Source organism: Silurus meridionalis, chromosome 23, assembly GCF_014805685.1.
Source record: "Silurus meridionalis isolate SWU-2019-XX chromosome 23, ASM1480568v1, whole genome shotgun sequence".
In the NCBI taxonomy this organism is placed as follows: Eukaryota; Metazoa; Chordata; class Actinopteri; order Siluriformes; family Siluridae; genus Silurus; species Silurus meridionalis.
In genome coordinates, this window is record NC_060906.1 from 14,196,474 (window position 1) to 14,213,490 (window position 17,017).

Genomic DNA, 17,017 nt, shown 5'->3' on the forward strand with positions numbered 1-17,017 from the left:
CTGGCATTGTCATGTTGGAAAATGCAAGGTCTTCCCTGAAAGAGATGACATCTGGATGGGAGCATATGTTGTTCTAGAACTTGGTTACACCTTTCAGCATTGATGGTGCCTTTCCAGATGAGTAAGCTGCCCATGCCACATGCACTCATGCAACCCCATACCATCAGAGATGCAGGCTTCTGAACTGAGTGCTGATAACAACTTTGGTTGTCCTTATTCCCTTTGTCCGGATGACATGGCGTTCCAGTTTTCCAAAAAGAACTTAAAATTTTGATTCGTCTGACCACAGAACAGTTTTCAAATTTGCCACAGTCCATTTTAAATGAGCCTTGGCCCAGAGAAAATGCTTGCACTTCTGGATCATGTTTAGATATGGCCATCCAGTATGGTTTTCCGGCCTTGACCCTTACGCACAGAGATTGTTCCAGATTCTGAATCTTTGGATCATATTATGCACTGTAGATGATCATAACTTCAAACTCTTTGCAATTTTTCTCTGAGAAACTCCTTTCCGATAGTGCTCCACTATTTTTTGCCGCAGCATTGGGGGAATTGGTGATCCTCTGCCCATCTTGACTTCTGAAAGACACTACCACTCTGAGAGGCTCTTTTTATATCCAATCATGTTGCCAATTGACTGAATAAGGTCCTCCAGCTGTTCCTTACCTGTACATTTAATTTTTTATTGCTACCTGTCCCAACTTTTTTGGAATGTGTTGCTCTCATGAAATTTAAAAAAGGCCAATATTTGGCATGACATTTCAAAATGTCTCACTTTCAACATTTGATATGTTATCTATATTTTATTGTGAATAAAATATAAGTTTATGAGATTTGTAAATTATTGCATTTTTTTTTATACACAATTTGTACAGTGTCCCAACTTATATGTAAACCATATCTTAATGGAGCTGACTTTGTGCACATGGGCATTGTCATGGAACAGGTTTAGGTCTCCTAGTTCAAGTGAAGGGAACATTGAATGCTACCACATCCAAAGACATTCTATATTGCTAACAGTTTGGGGACAAAAAAACATATGGCTGGAACGGACCAGTATCCTAATATTTTTACTACTGTACTGTATATGACTGAACCTGGTATTCCACATTAAACAGGCTATTCAAATAATGCAAACATTTCGTAATATGATGTGAAAAACTGGACCTGAATTGCTGTGCATTTTTTTATTGTGTTCTGGTGCAGAGCCAGATATTAATGTTTTTTTTTTATTTTTATTTGCCCAAAAAAATTTTCATGACAACATTGTTGGCACACAGGTTGACAGTTTGCCCATGGGAGTGAATAAACTGGTCAAAACTATGCAAATGTCAAGGAAGCACTCGCTACATAAAAAGGTACAAACTGTCTTTGTACAATTCTTTAACCAGAAGACGAGACAGAAATAAAGTATCTTACATAAGATAGTCACTATTGGGCACACCCAAATAAATAATACATTTATCAGACTGTAGTCTTACATGCATCAACTTGAAACTAGGGTAAGGCGAAGTGTCATGACTAAGGGTGCAACAAACAATCGATAATAATCAATAATGAAATTTGTTGTCAACGAATGCAGTTATGGATTAGTTGTGCTGCTCAAGTTACGGTTTAGTGTGACAGTAAGATAACACAGCCCCTTGCAAAATATCGGAGAGTACAGGGTCAACCAGCTGCAGGAAAAAGTGTACGTCCCAAGTCACGAATGAAAGTGAAAAATCAGCACGGTAAGCATAAACTGTATAGTCCTAATCATGTAAAAATGGTACAGTGCTATTGTGTAAATTGTTTGTTTGTAACTTCGGGACAGTCGCACTGGATCTGTTCTGTCGTGACTCGCGAGCATCAGGTTGCACAATCACCTCGCTCGCAACATAGTGCTGAATTCAATTAAAACACTGCGAACAAACACTAAATTTAAAAGCAGCAAATAACAGCAGCAGTTTTTTTTTTTTTTTTTATCAAGCCTGTTAGCTTGCCGTGTTTCGGTCCATTCTCTTTTTATAGTATTAGTCTACTACAACAGTAACTTATCTGTTCTCTAACGTGATGTCCCGTGGATTTACTACCTTCAAATGCTCATTTTTAATTTATACATATATCATTTAATTATTATAAAAAATTACATAAATTATATTTTCTAGATGCTTATATCTTCTAACTAAGCAAAATGTCAACAAATGTGTATTTCTTAGACAAAAATGATCAAAACAATGTTGTATTATAATTTATATAGATATTTTTTAAAGCATTTTTGTCAACTTGCCATTTGCAATTTTCATTAAAGACATTCTTAGCTGTTTATGAAATTGAAAACTATTGTGATGAACTGGAACACTTTTTGCACCCCAGGCCTCCTCAACCCCTAATCAGAACCTGACATTACTTTTGCCCTTATGCCCAAATGCGCAAAACCACAAAAAAATTCCCAATAAGTGGACATCAAATGGGAACTAAATGTGGAACTGGATGTCTAAAAAGCACACATAAATCTTTTGGTCAGGTATCCACAAATTATTGTCCATAGAGCCTCACTCTAACCCTCTGTACAATACTTGTGTACATTTTTTCCAGACATTCTATACAACATCTGTTTGTCTTTTCTCATTTGTGTCACTGATAATTAGTTGTAAGTTATACACTGTGAGTATAGATATAAAAGTAGAGATGACCAGACAGCGCAGTCACTATGAAACTTTCTCATTTGGGTTATATGATCCAACTGTCTGAAAGCTCACTCTCCCAGAAAGGCTTTTTTTATTCTGTTTGGAATGGCTCATAAACCAGGCTCAATAATGATTAAGAGTCTTAATATTAGTAAAGAGCTCAGGGCTAACACTGTGCACTCATTTGAACGTATTACCTTTTAGTCTTTAACACAGCGCTCGATGCCCTTCCTCATTTTACAGCTTCCTAAGTCAGAAAATCTGACCAGACTCGGTATTTTCAGATGAAGTATGAGTCAGAATCCCAAAGTCCGTAAAATCCTCCAAAGAACTGAAATGGCCAATAAAGTTTGGAATGTTTCTGTCGTCCTCAAAAATCTGACATCTTTCAGAATGGAGGGAGTTCAGAGATGTGGGATGGATGAGTAATGGAATTAAAAACATGAGGGTTTTGGTTTAAAAATGAGTAGAGTGAGTGTAATCAGCATTTTGTGTAAGCTTTAGCTGGACCTGACTTCTTTAGAGCTGCACGATCTGAGAGGGGATTGGGGTCACAGACGAACAAATCATACTTTTCAGCACTTTTGCCATTAATGCCTCTAGTGTGACTCATTCTGGATATGAGAGAACAGAGTTTCGCTGGAACACACACACACACACACACACACACACACACACACACACACACAAGTACAACTTTTTGTCATCTACATTACTGATTATCAATAGATACCTAGTTGCCTAAAATTGTAGTGAATACCATTACAGCTGGAAGCTGTCTACATTAAATCTAGTGTTGGCAATACCATTTGTTCAACAGAATAACTGGGGAAGCTATTATACACTGGGCTAATATGAAGCCTGATTTCCCAGCAAGCAAAAGTTAGATAAGCTGTTATGATGATATAATCAAGTTCACAAATGCCTAATCAAATGTAACCTGTTGCAAATAAATGAGCACCTAATTGTGCACTCTTAATATCAAGCTTTAATGAGCCTTAAAGGCAGATATATGTGGAGGAGTTTAGAGCGGCAGTTTAATGGGTTCTTTCCCACTCATGTACACACATAATCAGGCATCAAAGGTATCAAAGGCATGCATCTTTTTAATAACACAGCAGACCATAAAGTAATTTAGTTATTCCTCATTGGTCATGATTCAATGTGTGGAGGCAGCATTAGCACCACAGACCACTCCTACTGTTCCTTTGTTTCTATCTCTTTCTGTCCCTTGTATTGCCTCTATTTACACACCTCTTCCATGTCTTATATTCCCCAAACCAAACTTTTAGTTTTTCCCCACACATCCTGTTTTTCCTATGCTTCGTCCCTCTAGCACATTTTCACCAGCCTCTAGGCTTCTTTCCCACTTTCTTCATTTTTTCTCAATACATTTTTATGGCATTGTCTTTTTCTTCCAAATATGGCTTTTGCTCCCTCAGACTACAGACAAATTAAGGAGACTTGAGACAAACCCTCATGGTGTAGTTTGATTTTCTGATGCTCGGATTGTTTCAGTCTTGTAGCGTGTGTGATCAACATCTAATGAGAGTTACGTTATTAGATGCCAAATAATATAAGAAAATAAGAAGAAATATTCTGGCATGCCATCCTCGAATGGTTGTTAGTAACAGTAAAAAAAAAAAAAAGACTCCTAGTGACACACGGTGTAAAAATAGCTATGTTTTTTCACACTATACTTCCAGTTGTTTTTGTAGACAAGATCCACACACCCCGAAATCTCCACAACAAGGTTTTCCACATTTTTCACCTATTTATCCTTTGTTTTGTTTCCTTCCAAAAAAAAAGGTAACAAAACAACTATTACAGTTTCTCACTGTCCAGTGTGGAAAAAGTCATCTGATAGACAGCTTTTATGTACAGGATTTGAGGATCAAGCTTATGTTGATCTCTAAAGTTGAAAAGATTATACAGTGCACAAACCTTATTGGCTAATAAATGTATTGTGCGTACATTGATAGGTTCCATAAAGAAAGATTGGAATTAATTCAAACTATGTAATGTAAGTGGCATGGCGATTCTGAGATTTTGACATTATGTATGGTTCACTAGCCATAACAGATTTGGTCATGTCTCATTCCACTTTTACTTATTGCCCTTCTAATCTTCCAGCCAGTTTTTTGCACACTTAGTGTGAAATGTATCATTGCAACCAGCTGATGAACTGATTAGGTTTTAGATGAGATCCAAAATGGAGTCAAGGTCACATCAAGATCAAGTGCCTGTTGTATTTTTTCAATAGATTTCTTCATGTTTCAAAAATATTTTGAAAGGAATTTCTGGCATTCAAGAGTAGACTTGATTTCCCTGATGACACTATTGGCGTCGAGTTCTACTTGTTTTTTCCATGTCATCCTTCCCATATCTGCCTGCCTCCTTTACTCTCCATAATTTAACTGCTTTCTCTGTCTTCTTCATCCAGGCTGTCATACCCTCTTTCTCTCCTTCTCCATTTCCTTCTCCTTCTAGTCTCTTTTAATCACTCATTCCTATATTTCCAAATCTCTCTCTCTCTCTCTCTCTCTCTCTCTCTCTCTCTCTCTCTCTCTCTCTCTCACCCTCACTCTCACACACACACACACACACACACACTCACTCCTCATCTCTCCCTCCACGGTTGGTGTGCAATGACATCACACCTCTGTAATGGCGTTTTAAAGCAGTGTGTGAGACGTGTGTGAGTAAGCACGCCTCATTTCACACCCCTGAGCCAAACTGCAATGTCCTGACCGAGCTGCTTGGTTAAGATAAATCGTTCATGCCCTAATTTTATCAATTGGCAAAGCAAAATACCAGCAGCCACCTTTCTGTGTATCGCATGTTAAATTTTGTTGCCCTTGTGTGTGATAATTAAATTATTTATTTATTTATTCTTTATAAAAAAAATAAATAAATAACATGACGTTAGTTTAGTCAGCATATTTTTGGGAGGATGGAGGCCACAAGGAAACCCACACAATCTTAGAAACATTGCTCAAATAATAATCAAAGCTCTGTATCAAACCTGGGATGTGAGGCAGCAGGGCTTCACACCCACTGTGCCTCACTGGTCTTTTTTCAATCATAATACCAGACAAGCACATTCTGTCTCACTGATGTCTAAACAGTTGTATTTGTCGATATTGACTACATACAGTACTGAATATATAAAAGACCCTTCCAATAGAACAAAAGGACAATTGTATTGGGACACGTGACTTAAATTTTCAGAAACATAAAATTTAATGCAGTAGCATAACAAACTTAAATTAAGTAATATTCATAATATACCACATGCTACATATATGTTAAATGTAAATGTTTTTTTCTACACAACTGTGTTGCATAATACATCAAGGCATTTCCGCTGCACTGTATACAAGTGTCAGGTCTTGTTTTGAGTCAAAAGGACTGAAGGCAAAAAAGTAGTTTTTTTAAGGCCTGGTGTAACTAAATGTGAAGCAGGTAATGTTAGTGGCATCTTTTTAATTCAAACGATCGTAGAGCTCTTACTATAAATTTAACCTGTTTAAACTTTTCATATGGGTGATCACAAATTTGATTCCTCACATATATCAACAAAACAGTTACAAAGAAAATTCTGGATTCAATAATATAGTTAGAACTGATCTAATCTAGTTTTATTACAAACATTGACTTTGAAATGAACAAGTGTCAATCTGGGAACTCAAGACATACTGATTATCAAGCTGTCTGAGTAGAAAGAATGATCTCCTCTCTCTTTTTAGATCAGAGTGACATTGCCAATTACAGGCATTTTTTGTTTAAATGTATGCTGAATAGGACATGGCCTTCACCACAGAGTAGTCTTCTAGAGAATTATCACTGTTATACTGTCATGTAGCTAGATTAGTTAGCCACATTATTGACAAATGGGTGGATTATATTATCAGCAAATTTACTAACTATGAAAAGTGGGAAGTGGTAGCACAGTGGTTAAGATGTTTGACTTTCAATGGTATAGTCATGCGTTCAGATTCTAGCACTACCAATCTGCCATAGCATGGTCCTTGAGCAAAGTCCTTAACACTTGTATAAATGAGACAATTGTAGGTTGATCTTGGTAAGGGCATCTGCCAAGTGCCATAAATCTCACTGTAAAAAGTTAAATTTTTTTAAAGTTAGGTCATGTTCTCTTATTCTAATATCATTTTACCCTGCCTATAATGACAAAAACCTTTTCCTTCCTCTTATAAAACACCATGGGATCCATTACCCACCCAGATATGAAGAGCCACTGCAATTTTGTGCCCTTAAACTTTCATTAGAGTAAAAAGAGAGGGCATGGAAGTCTAACAATGACATCTATATGTGCTTTTTGAACATCCTATTTCAGATTTAGTTTAGCTCCCTCATTCACTGATAAACTCTATTGACAAAGGTTTGTGAACACCTGACCATAAGATTCATGTGTTTTGTGAACATCCCATTCCCCATTAAGTCCCCATTTGCGGTTATAATAACCTCCACTATTCTGGGAAGATGGTTCACTAGTTTTTGAAGAGTTGTGTTCAAGTTCTTTGTAGAGTGAGGAGCTTTGTAGCAGGCCTCTCTCTCTCTCTCGCTCTCTCTCTCACACACACACACACACACATGTGCACAAAAGTACTAACTAACAGAAAAGTATGATGCTAAATGCAAAGTGCATATAAATTGATTCCTTACATTACAATACTTTTCCCCAAAAGCAAAACAACACATGCAGGTAAAAGGAAAAAAAAAAAAAATGTATATATGTATATATATATATATATATATATATATATATATATATATATATATATATATATATATATATATATATATATATATATATTAATTAATTTTTTATTCATATTACTTACTAAAAACAATGAATGTATTTTTTTTCATTGCAGAAATAGGTACAGTATATTGATATATACCTAGTACATATATTTCCATTTCCATTCATTCATCATCAGTATTCAGTCAATACTGATCAAGGACATTTTAGAAGGCTGGGTATGAGGTGAAAACACATCATGAATGGGACAGCCGAACCTGCAAACCCACACACTTGGCAATTGTATATACTGGCATGGTTTTGGGAGGAACCTAGAGAACCTGGAGGACCTTGCGTACACAGAAAGAACATATTAAACTCCCTACACCATTGTGCTATCCCCTCTGACCAATAACATTTTATTTCCCAGGTTAGAAATAAGATAATATGACAATAATATTGTCTATACATTAATCCCAAAATGTCACATTTCTACAAGGGGTTAAACTCGAACAGTTGAGAGCTTAGCAGCAAATGTTTCTTCTCTTGATATCGACCTTGTTAAAGGAGGAATCCATTAGCAGGGCTGGAAGCTGCAGGGGTTGATCAAAGCCACGGCCTCATCTTTGTTTTTAATCAGCAGACTTGCATTCTGCCTGAGCTCAGTTGCCTTTTCTGGCCAGGCAAAACAAGGCCGAGAGGATTGTATTTCATTGTCAGTGTTGACAGTCCCCGCAGGCTTTGTCATACTGAACTGATCCTTATTACTGGAGAATACTTAGTTTAAAACTGAAACAGAGTATTTGTGCATTTAAGAAAAATTCACCGAAAACTGAAATGTGTGTAAATCTATCTAAAGGCTCTAGCTGACAAACAGCATCAGCTCTTTTATTTTCTTCAAATTTTCAGATTATGACGCTGTATACTCTATTGTAATAAGACATCTATAACTGTCAGGTAACCACCAGCCTAGCCTCTCCTCTCGAACCTGCCGCTCAGCAGCACCAGGCCTATTTACAGCTCTCTCTTCCTCAGACCCTTTGTCCGTTCTCACAGGTTATGCTGGAAGAACACCATAGGACTCTATTCGTGGATCTACCTGCTCTATCAGACTGTGTGGACTTCGCCATCCCCTGGCGTTCTATGGATTTGCTATACTTACCTTTCTTTAAGGACTTCACGGATTCTATAAACTTTCCCGGTACTGCCGCTGCTTTTCTCTGCTCTTTCTATACAACCTCTTTAAACATTGTATAAATAATAATAATAACACTGTTAATTGTATTACCTTTTAATTAATAACACTACTTAATAATATTAATTAATTTTGGATATACACACTGTATTGTTCTAGAGCTTTTCATCGCCCTGTTCTTTTATTATATTTTTAACAATTATATTTTCATTTTCAATTATATACTATTTAATAATAGTGTTTCTCAGGCTGATTTTATACAGATATATATATATATATATATATATATATATATATATATATATATATATATATATATATATATATATATATAAAATGGATAATGGCTCTGTGTCTTGTATTTCCACTTATTTTTATTTGTTTATCTTTATTAATCAACATATTATTGCAACATATATTGCATATTTAACACCGAGACAGATTAATGCATCATCTTGCTATGTGAGAAATCACTGAATGAAAATGCAGTCCTTTGGATGAATTTTTAAAATCATATATTTGTGCTAACAATGTGCAGGGCTCACTTATTTTAAGAATGTTGTGTTGTGCAGCATTCAGTAAAGAAACAACAGTAATCTAGGCTGTGGGATGTATATTAAAATGTCTTGTTCATGTTAGGTAAAATGTTTAATATTTTTCATTTTTTGTAAAAGGGTCAATTTGACCTGAACAGAACAGAGACAGCCGAGATATATATATTTTTAATAGGATGATGAAATATATATTTTGTATATTTTCAGTATACAATTTCACCATGATCAGAGTTGCAATGGTTCTTGAGCATATCATAGAAACACTGGACATATTGCGCAAATACACCCTGGTTGGAGACGCCAGTCCATTGCACATAATATTGCTTTTAGAAACTCATTAACACTTAATGTTCAGGACTGAAGTGATCAATCAGATTTATCTAAGGAATTTAAAATCGCCATTACCGCTGCAATTACTACCCCCATTAGTGTTTTTAATGTCCCACAGTAACGCGTTGCACGTTTTCAGATTGCACTAGCCTGCAGTTTTAACCCTCCTGGTGAATATTCTTCCTGTGCCGATAGAGGTATAAAAAGGAAAAATGAGGAAAATATCACGCCACGAGACACAGCTTTTTGTGTTGCATTATTAATGTGCTCTGCCAGCAGCTGAACCCTGAGCGATCTGCTCATGCTAACGATCGACCTTCTCTGTGAATGAATTTCCTTTTCCCATCCCACTTTTCCTCAATCAATTCAAATTCACTGTGCTTTAGTGCTTTAGGCTTTTCACCAGGAGAATTTGGCTCTTATTATTAGAAAGGGAGATTGAGTAATATGCCTCCATTGACTGCTGTACTTAACTGAGAGACAGCATGCGAGAGGCAGGTAGATAACTTTGGCATATGGATAAAGAGAAGTTGAGATTAAGGGTAACAGCTTTTTGGAATGAATGATGATATAACAAGGGTGTGTTCCAGTTTATTTAGGCTTTCTTGCCAAACCATGTGCTACCTTTGTACAGTGAATTGTGCATGCTTTTAGTATTTAAAAATCAAAAAGTCTAAATTGTTATAAGTTTTGTTATAATTTTATGTTGATTTTAGCCGTATAATTCATCCCTTTGGGTTACCTACTGTAGCACATGGGCTTCCACTGGGTTCATAAATTTCCTTGTAACTTCCAAACATGTTCATTTAGGTGGACTAGTTAATTTAAGCCCCTAATTCTGTGAATGTGTGCTCTTTGATAAACTGCTATTCTTTCCAGGGTGTATTCGAACCTTAAATCCAGTGTATATTAATTAATTAATGAAAAAAATGAACAAATCAACAAATGAGTTATATCTATGTAGTAAAATCACTAATACAAATGACCATACATTGGGCCTTTGTCAAGTACTTAACATCTACATTTTCACTACAGTAACCAATTAAAAAAATGAGTAGATTGTGTGTATATTTGGTTTGCTTTATGTTGAAAGCACAAATTCATGAGTTTCATACAGTATGAGCACAACAATGTTGGCTTTTTATAGTTAATATTGTGTAGAATGACTGATACACTGTCACACATCCTTAACAATGAGCCTCATTCATCAAGGGTTTTTTTTTGTGCAAGGATGTGTGTAAATGTTTGCAAAAGCAGGATTTACAAGGACTTCAGAAACATTGATGGACAAAAGTTTGTGGACACCTTGTGGTTTTTCCACAAAGTTGTCTTTGTATGCTTCAACATTATAGTTTATTTAACCACAGCAATCATATTACTTTATATTAAAGAATACACAGAATTCTTATTTAATTGTTATGAATATGAAAAAGCAGCTTAATAAACAATATATTCAAAATTATTGAACGTGAATAAGGAAATAATCAATAGAAAAACAGAAAATGAAATCCATAATGTATCAACAAAAATTCATTGCGTATGATCATCTGGGCTGGGTGCCTCTAGCTGGGAAATGAATTGTAGGTGATTTGAGTTTCTGCTACATTGCTGGTGAATATCTTTAAATTCAACATGCTACTGTGGTCATATCTAGCAGTAATGAGCTAGCAGCTGAATGTGTGTGTTAGTCTAGCACTTACACTAGATGCTAACTTGCTAGTTAAAGACTAATATTTTAATATTTAATAATATTAATAGAAAGAAAGAGTGGATTTGTTTAATCAATTTTATTACAATAGAATACTCTTTTTTTTTTTTGCAATTTTTGCCACACATATTAATACAAAAGCTTCATAATAAATGTGTCAATTTAGTTAGATAAATTACAGTTTCTATTATTTTAACCACTAAGGGGCCCCAATGCAACTACCCAATACATGAAGCTTTTTGTTATATTATCTTTTTTGTATATCTGTTTTAGAAATGGTGGAACCTTGGCTACCGCTTTGACCGTTTGTTTTATTACGGTAGAATGCAGTTTAAAACAGAGCTATTGACTGTGTATTTAAAAAAGTGTTCTTTTGATGGCATTTTGTTCCTGCTCTTCATAACTGTTTGTGGTAAACGTGTTTTGGGCTGTGATGCTTATTAAATAGTTCCTGAAAGACAGAGTAGGGGAGAGCAATGGAGGAGAGATGAGTGGGGTATGGGGGTGGTTATTTGCTCAAACGCGACGTGTCGTTAATGAAATCGGCCGAGATATCTTTTTTGCATTTGCGCATATCTCCAGATGTATGAATGATTAAGAATAGCATCAAAGCCGGAGTGCTGCCTGTATATTGAATAGTTATTTAATATAAAGGATTTTGTTAGCTGATGATGGAGTGAATTTTTCAAGACTGATTTTTTTCTCTTAAGGGTTTTAATCATCACTTTCTCTACTGCAATATATTCAGTAAATAAGCATAACACACCATTTTATGCAACTTTGCTTGCTAGAATTTTTGATCAGATTCTTTAATAAGACATAAAATGGAAAAGCAATAAGTTTAGGTGGAACTCAACAAACTATAACTATGGTAGTGTACCTTGCAACTGCTTCAAAGGTCCACAGTCACTATATATTTAATTAGGCTGTGATAGCACTGTGATATTTATTTTATAGGAACTATTTGGCATTGATTTGGCAAGGTTTTTCTTCAAAGTGATCCACAGCAGGCCATGTGTGTCAGAATCATGCACCAGGGTGATTTCAGAAAGGGAATAATGGATTGTTAGTTATGCTGGGTTCTCTCACAAACTCTGGGGTTGTGTAATCAACATGCAAGCAGGGAATCCAGCTCAATCAGTTTGAACTATAAAAATGAAACTGTTCAACAACTCAACAAATAACAGCCAGAACTGGTATGGGGGCAACTTTCGACATCATCCTTGTTCCACTCCATAACAATTCTAAGAGATCACCAGATATACTGTAGGTGAAACAGAGGCCTACAAAAAAAGACACCCAAGTTAAACAAGCTGCGCTTTGGATGGTGAACATCGCTGATGATCCTCCAAAAATGTCCAAGAGAGAGACAGGATTATACCTTTGGTGAAAATCTCACATCATAGATGGAAAGGATTTGTGCATTAAGTTTCCACGTCTATCTTAATCATAAGTGCTATAGTTGTTTATCTTTACAAACTGTGTGATAAAATCTGGTAATCTGTCTTTGCTGATGTAGGTTATACATCAATATGTATTGAATCCATTTAACTTATCTCTATGGGTTTGTGAAAAAGTCATGCTGCTTGTCGCTTAAGAGTAAAAGCAGTTTTCAATGTATTACAGGATAACATTTTAAACTTTCGATGTTTTTATGAGAACTTTTTAAATGTAAGACTCCAGAGTAAAGCGAAGGGTTGAGTTATTCAGTAAGGGAAGTGCTAGAATATTTATTAAGGTGACCGGTTAAGAGGATGCCTCTAAGTATTCATTATCTCGTCACATTAATGTGGAAACACAATTTTACCTGTACATAGTGCTTAATTTGGGGTCACATGTGCATGATTAGGGTTTTTTTTGGGGTCATTTCTAGAAATAGACATCCATGGGCTGTAATGTTAAAAGTAATTGCTACTTCATTGTCATTGTTCTTTAGTTCATTCTCATTGGATAGTCACATGTTTTACAAATCCTGAAGACAGTAGCTTTGCAAAACAAGGAATCATTTAAGAATCCATAGTCACAAACTGCAAAACATTCTGTTGTTGTTTGTGAAAGCCTCTGTTCGTGCTGACATTTCCTTCCTGTTTCCGGAAATGTTTAATTGGTTCTGTGTGTGTGTGTGTGTGTGTGTGTGTGTGTGTGTGTGTGTGTGTGTGTGTGTGCGAACCTAATGAACTTCATGTTTTATGGATCAAAAGCACATTGAGGCGTCTGCTTCTACGTGTATGTGTGTGTGTGTGTGTGTGTGTGTGTGTGTGTGTGTGTGTGTGTGTGTGTGTGTGTGTGCATATGTGCTTGAGTGTTTGCCCAACTAGATCTTGCATTTGACAGGCTCATTTTCCCCTTCAAATACACCATCACTAACAGTCACAGCAGATTCTAACATGCAACATACCCTCATGGGATTGCAGCTAATCTGTTAATCCAAGACTTGCTGGATGCCTATTGAGTACTTCTTTTACTGTTGTTTTCTTCACCCATAACCTGCAAAAATATAGTAAATAAACATCCTTTCAATCATTTGCTTTATGTGCCAAACTACACCATTTTCATCTTGGCAAGGTGTTCACAAAGTACGCAGTATGCAGTATGCAGCAGAACTGACGTTTAGACTACTTTCAGCCCATGAATAAAATCTCACACAATTATAAGATATACAGTAGTTGATTGGGTTCAGGATATTTTCATCCCATATTCTGAATGCTGTTAAATGTCCAACATAATTATTTTTGATCTGCTATCAACTTACTCATTGATTGTCTCTTCAAAGCAGGCATGTTCACAGACAAAAATCTGCCTGTGGATACATTGGAGAATCTGGAGAATCTTTGAATTATTTTTTGTGCTGAATGGGAAAAAAGGCTGCATCTGTTTAAATATGAATGTAGGTCAAGGTTATGTATGAAACAGTGCATTTAGTAAAAAAAAAGAAAGGAAAGAGAACTGAAAAGATAACATAGCTGTAAGCAATACTGTGGGAAAAGATCTTTCATTTTGTGTATCATTTTGTATTTGTTTTTCATCTGTAAAATAGTACTGGGATTACATTGATAATTCAGAAAAAAATGTATTAATAAAAATAGAATAAATAGAATTTTGATATCTAGAAAATATATTTTGTGTTTTTTTTCTGCGCATTTCTAAGATAGGAGTTATATATATATATATATATATATATACCCGGGTAGCAGGGCTATTTTTTTCATCTTCTTGTGCTTCCTCTATCCATAGTAAATCCCTGCCTCGTCTCATGCTCTTAAGACTTCATCTATATTCAGGACACAGCCCAGTCACACAATGAGTTCGCCAAACACTTTTGCATGCTAAATATTTATTTTCTTCTAATGTTCTTCTGTCTGTTCTTTTTACACTTGCTTGAAGAAGGATAGAGATTTTGCTGAGCAGGTGCATTTGCATCCACGGGCCATTTATTTTAATTTGTTCAGATGGGAATTGTGAGCAAATTGATGGATCCATTCGACAGATGGATTCCAGGCACCAGTGAGGCTGCAGTGTATACTGTATATGTGTGTGTGTGTGTGTGTGTGTGTGTGTGTGTGTGTGTGTGTGTGTGTGTGCGTGCGTGTGTCTGTGTCTGTGCCTGTATGCACGTGTCTGTCTGTGTGTGTGTGTGCATGTGTGAAAGTAAAATGCTCTGCTGGTTTTCGTTCCCATTAGGAATGGTCTTTTTAGGGAGAGCTGAGTCACACATTCAGTGTTGTACTGCCTGAAAGAGGCTCGGCTCAGGCTTCAAGCTAAATAAGTTCTCGAGCAGCGTGTACACAATGCTGTCCTTACCCAAAATGTACACAGCGTTTCCTTTGCCCCAAATATTGTCACTCAAAACCAATAAGGGCTCAGTGTCTGACGTTTTTTTCTTTAGTTTTGCACTGGATCTGCAAAGCTGGTGTACTGTAGCTAGTAAGGGAACACTCAGTTTTAGCATTGTACACAGATTTGGCTCAAGGTATGGATTTGTTCTATACTCTCTGTTCTCTATATAAGTCTATGTAGTTTCTAACACTGTATTGATATGATTATTGATAACAATGGATAGAGGATGTTAAGGAACTAAAAGCATTAGAGAATGTGATTTTTCTTTTTGAACCAAACTATTCTGTTATTAAAGGAAAAATTGGTATTTCTAAACCTCAGGATGTCTGCATTGAAAAAAGGAAGCACTAATTTATATTCTATATTTGGTCAAGCTGTTGCTTTTAAGCGATAGGTCTAACAGCTAAAGTTACGCTTCAGGTGAGTGTGCTTTAGTTGATCAGGTTATTTTGTGTGTCATTGATGCATGCTTTGGTTTTTTTGCAAGCTTTTCCACAATGCTGCGGTGTCTTTCGATCCTCTGTATGATCGCTTATTGTGAAGTTATAGTAAAAGGCACTCACTGTTCTGTTAAAATAAGAGAATGGACCTTGCATGCACACAAACCTATTGCACACACACACGAATACACACACACCACCATGGCAACCATTCACAAATAAATATCTACCTGCAGCAAAGAGTAAATATCCATTACATTATCCTTTTATATTTGAATGCATTCGACTAGCTATTTGTTTCAGAACCTTTTTTTTATTGTGAATGAGGTTAATTAAGCAATATAACAATCTCAGGGCAAGTACCATAATTATTTACAGCTCTAACAATATTCAGTGTAACCCTGATTGCATGTATTATACTGCTTTTATATAACGGTTCTATGACCAAGGAAAACATATAGATGAACTGACTTTTGTTTATATGAGGAAGTAGATTACATAGAAGCTTACTCACTTTATAGCACATCGGCTAGCTGGCTAGGCATCTTTTATTGAGCTGAACATATCTGAACGTGCCAATCCTTTCTTTTCATTTTCAACTCCTCTGACAAGCATCTTTTTTTTAATAAAAAAATTCACAGACCCCTTGCTTCATCGACCTCTGAGCATCCCTGAACTCTTTTGAGAGACACTGCATTGCCAAGGCTTTGTGTTAAAGTGTTAGATTCTAAAAAAGAAAAATACTGTGCATCACAAAATAGAATGAAGAAATTGTGTTTGGCACAAGATTATAATATGTACTAGACATAGTCATTTTCAAGAAGAAGTCCAAATATTTTTTCCCATGGTATTCACTGCAAAGGAATAAAAGTCGTTTAGTCGTTGTGCAGTGGATAACAGGCAGAAAATGATGAGGGCTAAAACTTAGACATCTGTTCTGCTTATATGTTATGATATTGTTATGAATACACATGGGGATGTCTCAGCTGATGGAAATACTGGGAAAACTGATTACCTTAGATTGTGAGACAGTCCTGTGAACAGCTAAGTGGAAAAAAAAACCGTATGCTTCAACACTGATACAAGATTAACTAAGTTTGTTTAGCACAAACTAGCAGCAACTTCTCCTGCAAGATTATTTCAGTTAATTTAGTTTGATTGAAACCAGCAAGCAGGAAAGCATCACTCAGGCTGTATAGATCATGCGTATGTTACATTTGCACAACTATTGCAATCAGAAGGATTAACAAAGGGAATACAAAGAGGAGTAATATGACTTCATACGCAGGCAAAAAAACTGACAGAGTGGGTTGCATTAGTGTACTGTGTGTGGGAGGTAATCAGTCTGGGAGTTTGGAGAGTTCATTACATTAGGTTGATGTATAACTGCAGAATGAACTTATTAAGCTCCATGTGCTTTATTGTTTAGGATAGATGGGAATAAATCACTCCTAATCCATCAATAAATATATTGGCTAATTGCTGGCATGGAAAATACTTTCTATGTTACCATACTTCA

The 17,017-nt window shown here is 35.9% G+C and overlaps 1 protein-coding gene across 2 annotated transcripts in view; it reads left to right on the forward strand.

Annotated features, from left to right (window-relative positions):
* Positions 1-17,017, forward strand: part of lrfn2b (leucine rich repeat and fibronectin type III domain containing 2b) — a 130,294-nt gene that overhangs the window by 62,321 nt on the left and 50,956 nt on the right. Inside the window, exon 3 of one of the 2 annotated variants that reach the window (XM_046836721.1) lies at positions 8,491-8,635. The exons of the other annotated variant lie outside the window; for it this stretch is intronic. Within the exon in view, the coding sequence (XP_046692677.1) occupies positions 8,491-8,635 (145 nt within the window). The remainder of the gene's footprint in view (positions 1-8,490; positions 8,636-17,017) is intronic. 2 annotated transcript variants of the gene reach the window in all.